The sequence below is a fragment of the Leucoraja erinacea genome, chromosome 49 (assembly GCF_028641065.1).
Source record: "Leucoraja erinacea ecotype New England chromosome 49, Leri_hhj_1, whole genome shotgun sequence".
Lineage (NCBI taxonomy): Eukaryota > Metazoa > Chordata > Chondrichthyes > Rajiformes > Rajidae > Leucoraja > Leucoraja erinaceus.
Window position 1 is genome coordinate 137,187 of NC_073425.1, and position 7,814 is coordinate 145,000.

The 7,814-nt window shown below is 52.1% G+C and overlaps 1 protein-coding gene across 1 annotated transcript; it reads right to left on the reverse strand.

The window, feature by feature from the left end:
* Positions 1–2,767: 2,767 nt before the first annotated feature.
* Positions 2,768–5,381, reverse strand: LOC129715048 (protein Wnt-9a-like). The gene is made up of 2 exons (XM_055664881.1): positions 5,325–5,381; positions 2,768–3,377 (listed from the first exon to the last, which is right to left on the reverse strand). Exons 1-2 carry the CDS (start codon positions 5,379–5,381, stop codon positions 2,865–2,867), a joined length of 570 nt encoding a protein of 189 aa, XP_055520856.1. The 3' UTR covers positions 2,768–2,864.
* Positions 5,382–7,814: the final 2,433 nt, after the last annotated feature.

Sequence of the window (7,814 nt, forward strand, 5' to 3'; positions counted from 1 at the left end):
TTCTTGCCACCGCTGATGGTGGCCGGCAGGAGTAGACGGTGTCCCACAGTTGGCTCTGCACAAGAACCTGCCGACTTTAGTGTCCAGTGCTGTCTTTCAGTCATGTAAACGCGGGAGTGAGAATGGTACATATATGTTGCTCTGGCTCTGCAAGTCCATCTTGGTAGAAGACTGAAGATGGATATAAAACGCTGGGGGGGGGGGGGGGGGGGGGGGTGGGGGGGGCTGGACAGGCAGCGTCTCTGGAGAGAAGGGATGGGTAACAACTCAGCTGGACAGGCACGTCTCTGGAGAGAAGGGATGGGTAACAGGAACACGCAGAGCGGGCAAAGCCTCAGCTTCACGGCGCCAGAGACACGGGGTGTTCGATCCCGACCTCGGCCACTGTGTGTGTGTGTGTGTGTGTGTGTGTGTGTGTGTGTGTGTGTGTGTGTGTGTGTGTGTGTGTGTGTGTGTGGGTGTGTGTGTGTGTGTGTGTGTGTGTGTGTGTTTGTGTGGGGGTGTGTGTGTGTGTGGGTGTGTGTGTGTGTGTGTGTGTGTGTGTGTGTGTGTGTGTGTGTGTGTGTGTGTGTGTGTGTGTGTGTGTGTGTGTGTGTGTGTGTGTGTGTGTGTGTGTGTGTGTGTGTGTGTGTGTGTGTGTGTGTGTGTGTGTGTGTCTAGTGTGTGTGGGTGTGTGTGTGTGTGTGTCTGTGTGTGGGTGCGTGTGTGTGTGTGTGTGGTGTGTGTGTGTTTGCTCCAGGTGTGTTCCCTGTGCGGGGTGTGTCTGTAAAAATTACCCCCCCCCCCCTTCCTGGTGTGTAGGGAGTGGACGAGAACGCGGGATAACGTCAAACGATGGGCTGAAGGGCCTTCCATGCTTAACTCAGCTCAACAGGCTGCGCCTGGACTGCTTTATATAGACAATACACAATAGGTGCAGGAGCAGGCCATTTGACTCTTCGAGCCAGCACCGCCATTCAATGTGATCATGGCTGATCATCCACAATCAGTACCCCGTTCCTGCCTTCTCCCCATATCCCCTGACTCCGCTACCTTTAAGAGCCCTATCTAGCTCTCTCTTGAAAGCATCCAGAGAACCTGCCTCCACCGCCCTCTGAGGCAGAGAATTCCACACTCACCACTCTCTGTGAGAAAAAAGTGTTTCCTCGTCTCCGTTCTAAATGGCTTTGCGCCTCACGTATGTCCCACGCATGGTTTGTGCGTTCCCCATCTCGCAGAGAGAACCACAAACAACCAGCGAGCATCCACAGAGGCCGATTGGCTTGGTTTTATTAGGGATACCATAAAGGTGATGATATAATTCCATCTTTGGAGCGTGGGAACTCACAAACCGTGCTCTGGGGGGGGGCATGAAACTATGCAAGGTTTATGGGCCTTTATATGAGTTAGGGCTAAGTTAAGGGCAGCACACCAGCGCTGATATAAATAGACTTTTTATTTTATGTCCATTGGCACAGATCCCGGAGAAAATCTTCTAAGACCCCAGCACTCAATAGCCATCGGATTCAAGGGTGTGTGACCACCACTGTGTTCAAATGGAGAACATGGGATTAGATCAGCCATGATTGAATGGCAGAATGGACTCAATGGGCCATTCGGCCTAATTCTAATCCTATATCATGTGAATTTGGGATATGCAGGTCCCACGGGCCACCAAGATATCTCCAAGATAAACAGGGGATATGGGGAGAAGGCAGGAACGGGGTACTGATTGAGGATGATCAGCCATGATCACATTGAATGGCGGTGGTGGCTCGAAGGGCCAAATGGCCTACTCCTGCACCTATTGCCTATTGTCTATTGCCACTCTTCCCAGAACAATTTCTTGTGTTCTTTTAAAGCATCTTGTGTGAAAGGATGTTTGTGTTAAACCTAATTGTGTACTGTGTGTTCTCTTTTGAAGGGTATCGCTGCTGGCAAATTCATATCACTGCACCTTCGGGTGAAATTGACTTTGTCTTTGTTTTCCCGATTCTACTTGGAGCGAGGAGGGAAACCAGAATTGTCGAGAACGCTGGAAACCAAGTCGCCCCCTTGGGTAAAGTCAGATAGAAGTTGAGGAGATCGAGGTAAAATGAACAGTGGGGGGGGGGTGACTCACACAGTCTCTGCTGCCCACCGGTAGCTGGGTGAAATTGCCCTCCGTACAAGATGGAAAGGCTCTAGCGTGCAGCGAGTGGATGCGAAAAGTGGGATAGCATAGAACGGTTCGGCGTGGACTCGTCGGGCCGAAGGGCCTGTTCCCATGCTGGATCTTTCGACCAAAGTCTGTCGCCCTATGTCGTTGGTTACAAATGGCCTTGACAATCTACTTCTTCACAGTTGCACCCTTTGATGGAGTTGTCGAGCCTTTCCCGCCTCTCCACGCTCCCAATATTTGGGAAGCTTCATTGAGAAAGTTTGTTCAGTGGAACTTCAATGGGGGGGGGGTTGCTTTGGACCACTGAGCGGGTTGGCCTGAACGAAGGCCAGCGGTCATATTTAATTGGAGCCACAAGTTGTCCAACCTCCGAGCCATTTGCCCCTAGTGGCCCCAGGTCTTCATGCCACGCGTTAAATGTTCACTCCTCGGCAGTTCACCGTGCCCCGCGGCGGCTGGTGGGGGAGCAAAGATACTTTGGTGGGGAGTTGAAGCCGACTTACGACCGTCCCAGCCAGTCAAGCGCAACTTGCCGCGGTCGTTGGAGTCGAGGATAGTCGCCGGAGACTGTCTGCTTCTGGGATTTGACTTTGTCCTTTCTTCGACCGGGTCCGTTCCCCCCCCCCCCCTCACACACACACACACACACACACACACACACACTACTCCCACATCTCCGCTCTGCTCCCTTGCCCTCTCTCTCAGCTCGCCTCCGCCAAGCGGGCTAGTCTTTGCAGGTGTAGATCTCCTCCTGTTGCATGCATTGCTTGCACTCCACGTAGCAACACCAGCGCACCTGGCACTGGCACGGCCTCTTCACCTCCCTGCTCTGGGTGTTGTGGCCCCTGCCGCAGCAGATGCTCTCGCAGTTCTTGTCCTTGTAGCACTTCCTGGTGGCGGTGCCCGGGGAGTACTTGCTCGGCCTGCAGAAGCTGGGCGAGTCGTCGATGTACACCAGGTCAGTAGTCCTTGGGATCTGGTGGTGGTGGGCAGCAGCAGCGGCGGCGGCGGCAGCGGCAGGGGCGGCGGGGACGGGGGGCTTCTTGGGCGGGGTGATGTCCCCCTCGCCCGTTGCCTCGTTGGTGGTGCTGCCCACCTTCAGTGACGTCTCGTACTTGAGCTTCAGCAGCTTGCCGATCTCGTGGAACGGGGCCAGCTGCCTCCAGCAGGTCCGCACCGTGCAAGATCCTGATACACCGTGGCACTTGCAGGTGGTCTCCACCCCAGACTTGATCACCTGTGGACACAACACAAATACACACCTGAGTCATTGAGTCAAAGAGACACAGTCACAGACACAGAGTCACAGAGACCTAAACACAGTGGTGGACTGGCCAGGGTGTCAGCTTGCCCAATGGCAAGTGGGCCCCTGATGAAGTGGATGAAGACACAGAGACACAGAGACACAGTCACAGAGACACAGAGTCACAGAGACACGGAGACACAGTCACAGAGACACAGAGACACAGAGACACAGAGACACCGAGGCACAGAGACACAGAGACACAGCGACACAGAGACACAGAGGCACAGAGACACAGAGACACAGACACAGAGACACGGAGACACGGAGACACGGAGTCACGGAGTCACGGAGACACGGAGACACGGAGACACGGAGACACGGAGACACGGAGACACGGAGACACGGAGACACAGAGACACAGAGACACAGTCCAAATCATAGATGTGTAGTCTTATTTATAGGTTGAGAGAGTCATACTCATCGTCAGACAGTCATAGAATCAGATTCATAGAATGCTACTCCTTGTCATAGCCATGTTCACATAGTCACGGAGACATAGCCTAATAAACCCAGAAAGCCCTCAGAAGTCACGGGGCGAAGGCAGGACAGTGGGGTTGAGAGGGCGAGATTGATCAGCCTTGATTGAATGGCGGAGTCGACTTGATGGGCCGAATGGCCTAATTCTGCTCCGATGACATGAACCTATGATGTTATGCAACATCACCTATCCATGCCCTCCAGAGATGCTGAGTTACTCCAGCACTTTGTGCCTTTCCTCGTAGAAAGCACCACCTGCAGTTCCTCGTTTAGTTTAGTTTCGAGATACAGGCCCTTTCCCACCGAGTCCGCGCCGACCAGCGATCCCTGCACACTAACACTATCCTACACACAAGAGGAGTGGAATATAGGAGCAAAGAGGTCCTTCTGCAGTTGTACTGGGCCCTAGTGAGACCACACCTGGAGTATTGTGTGCAGTTTTGGTCCCCAAATTTGAGGAAGGACATTCTTGCTATTGAGGGAGTGCAGCGTAGGTTTACAAGGTTAATTCCCGGGATGGCGGGACTGTCATATGCTGAGAGAATGGAGCAGCTGGGCTTGTACACTCTGGAGTTTAGAAGGATGAGAGGGCATCTTATTGAAACATATAAGATTGTTAAGGGCTTGGACACGCTAGAGGCAGGAAACATGTTCCCGATGTTGGGGGAGTCCAGAACCAGGGGCCACAGTTTAAGAATAAGGAGTAAGCCATTTAGAACGGAGACGAGGAAACACTTTTTCTCACAGAGAGTTGTGAGTCTGTGGAATTCTCTGCCTCAGAGGGTGGTGGAGGCAGGTTCTCTGGATACTTTCAAGAGAGAGCTAGATAGGGCTCTTAAAGATAGCGGAGTCAGGGGATATGGGGAGAAGGCAGGAACGGGGTACTGATTGGGGATGATCAGCCATGATCACATTGAATGGCGGTGCTGGCTCGAAGGGCCGAATGGCCCACTCCTGTGCCTATTGTCTATTGTCTATTGACATTTTTACATTTATACCAAGCCAATTTATTGGCAAACCTGTGCGTCTGTAGTGTGGGAGGAAACCGAAGATCTCGGAGAAAACCCAGGGCAGGTCATGGAGTCATAGAGTGATGCAGTGTGGGAAACTGGCCCTTCGGCCCAACTTGCCAACAATGGTCCCATTTGGCCCATATCCCGTCCTCTTCATGGGGAAAACGTGCAAACTCCGCACAGGCAGCGAGCGGCCTGTAGTCGGGATCGAACCTGGGTCTCCGGCGCTGTGAGGGGGGCGACTCTACGCGCGTGTCCCCCTCGCGAACCCCAGCCTGCACCTCCTCGCAAATGCGTTTTGCGTGGGTTTTGAAGGAGTTAAGCTTGTGCTGGAGTCAGGCTGGGACTTTGCATTCCTTCCGTCAGATTTACATTACTTGCCCCATACCCTACTCTCCCCAAGGACACCTCCGCCGGTGATGTCATGCGTTTGACTTTCTGCCATGCTCTGTGCATTTATCTGTCAGACCCATGACATCAGCCCATGGAAAAGTCTGTCTGCAAAAAAAATAAAGCAACGGCACTCGTCATCACGCTAGTAACATGGGAGACCTCAGCAACCGAGGGATCCTCAGCAACCAACACGCCCTCATTAACAGAGGGATCCTCTTCCCCACCAAGTTGCGTTCACAGCACGAGAATCACCCCCAGGAAGGATCAGGTTAACCAAAGGTGTGAAGGCATAGAGGCCCAATGCCAGCATTTATTTCCAAGGGCTAGAATACCAAAAGCAAACAAACAGGGATGTAATGCTGAGACCCGATGGCCTAGGCTGCATTTGGAGTATTGTGAGCTCAAGTGAGAGCTAGATAGGGCTCTTAAAGATGGGGGAGTCAGGGGATATGGGGAGAAGGCAGGAACGGGGTACTGATTGGGGATGATCAGCCATGGATCACATTGAATGGCGGTACTGGCTCGAAGGCCGAATGGCCTACTCCTGCACCTATTGTCTATTGTCTATTGTCTATTTAGGGCCCCATAATCTGAGGAAGGATGCGCTGGGCTCTGGGGAGGGTCCAAAGGAGAATGAGTGGGTCAACGTATGATGGAGGGTTTGACGACGCTGGGATTGTACCCTCCCCCTTCCCAGCTCTCCCACATAGCCTACCCTCTCCGCCTCTTCCTTTCTTTTTCTCACCTCCCCCCCCCCACCCCGACAACAGTCTGCAGAAGCGTCTGGACCCGAAGCGCCGCCTACTACTTTTCTCCATAGATGCTGCCTGACCTGCTGAGTTTCTCTGGCCTTTTTTGTCTACTTTCAATTTTTCCAGCATCTGCAAGAGACAATAGACAATAGGTGCAGGAGTAGGCCATTCGGCCCTTCCAGCCAGCACCGCCATTCAATGTGATCATGGCTGATCATCCCCAATCAGTACCCCGTTCCTGCCTTCTCCCCATATCCCCTGACTCCGCTATTTTTAAGGGCCCTATCTAGCTCTCTCTTGAAAGCAGGGGAGTTCTGCATCTGCAGTTCCTTCTCAAACAGTAAATAGCACTGTGTTACCGAGACACTGGGGCTTTTACAGAGGAAATGATCACTCCTTAATACAAGAGAATTAATAAGAAGAAGCGTTTGTGAACGTTGACTTCTCTAACTTCAGGTAGCCCTTGCTTTCCCCCTCTCTCCATCCCTCCCCCATCCGAGTTCTCCGACTGATTTGACCGCCCTCCTGATTAAATTTTACTGATTGCACGCCTCGTTGTCACCTTCCCCTCCGCTAACAACGATGCTTTCGACATTTTCCTTGAATTTTGTCCCCTTTGATGTCTCCTTTTCACACCTCACACTTCCTTATCTCTGTGACTCCCTCGGTGCCTTTTTCTCTTTCTTAACAGGAATAAATCCATTCTCCATGCAATTTGTTCTGGGTATGTGGGGATCGGAGCATCAGTCCAAATTCCTTCATTGTTCACGGTTTGTCCAGCTATTTCAAACACAGATTAGCATTAATCACACCACCACTCATAGGAATTTAGAGTTGTATATCAGACTGAGGTTGGCACAGCGGTAGAGTTCCTGCAATACAGTGCCAGAGACCCGGGTTCGATACTGATTACAGGTGCTGTCTGTACAGAATCTGACCATGTGGGTTTTCTCCGGGTGCTCCGGTTTCCTCCCACATTCCAAAGACTGGGGGTTTGTTGCTTAATTGGCTCCTGTGAATTGTTCGTGGTGTGTAGGATATTGCTTGTGCACGGGTCAGCATGGACTCTGTGGGCTGAAGGGCCTGTTTCCTCGCTGTGTCTGTGAAGTCTACAATCTGAAGGATAGGTTTAGAGGGATATGGGCCAAACACAGGCAGGTGGGACTGGTGTAGCTGGGACATTGTTGGCTCCAGTCACAGAGTGAGACAGCATGAAAACACAGGCCCTTCGGCCCAACTTGCCCATGCTGGCCAACAATGTGTTTAAGAAGGAACTGCAGATGCTGGAAAATCAAAGTGCTGGAGGAACTCAGCGAAGGAATCCTCCGCTCCATAGATGCTGCCGCACCCGCTGAGTTTCTCCAGCACTTTTTGTCTACCTTTGATTTTCCACCTTCTTAAACACATTGTTGGCCGGCATGGGCAAGTTGGGCCGAAGGGCCTGTGTTTCCGCGCTGTATCACTCTGTGACTATGACTCCATGAAGTGGAAAACTGAGAGAGCCGAGGTGGCATTGAAGGAAGTAATGAAACTGCTCCAGATTTTCATCGCCTCTGACTGCTTCACACACCTGCCTTTGAGTCAGACGGTCACCGGTTCAAGACCCACTCCAGAGATTTAAACAAATAATCCAGACTGACTTTTAATGCAAGCACTACTGCAATTAAACAGCGCGCTGGAAACGTTCAACATGTCAGTCAACACTGGGGGGGGGGAGAGCGGAGAGAGAGGGA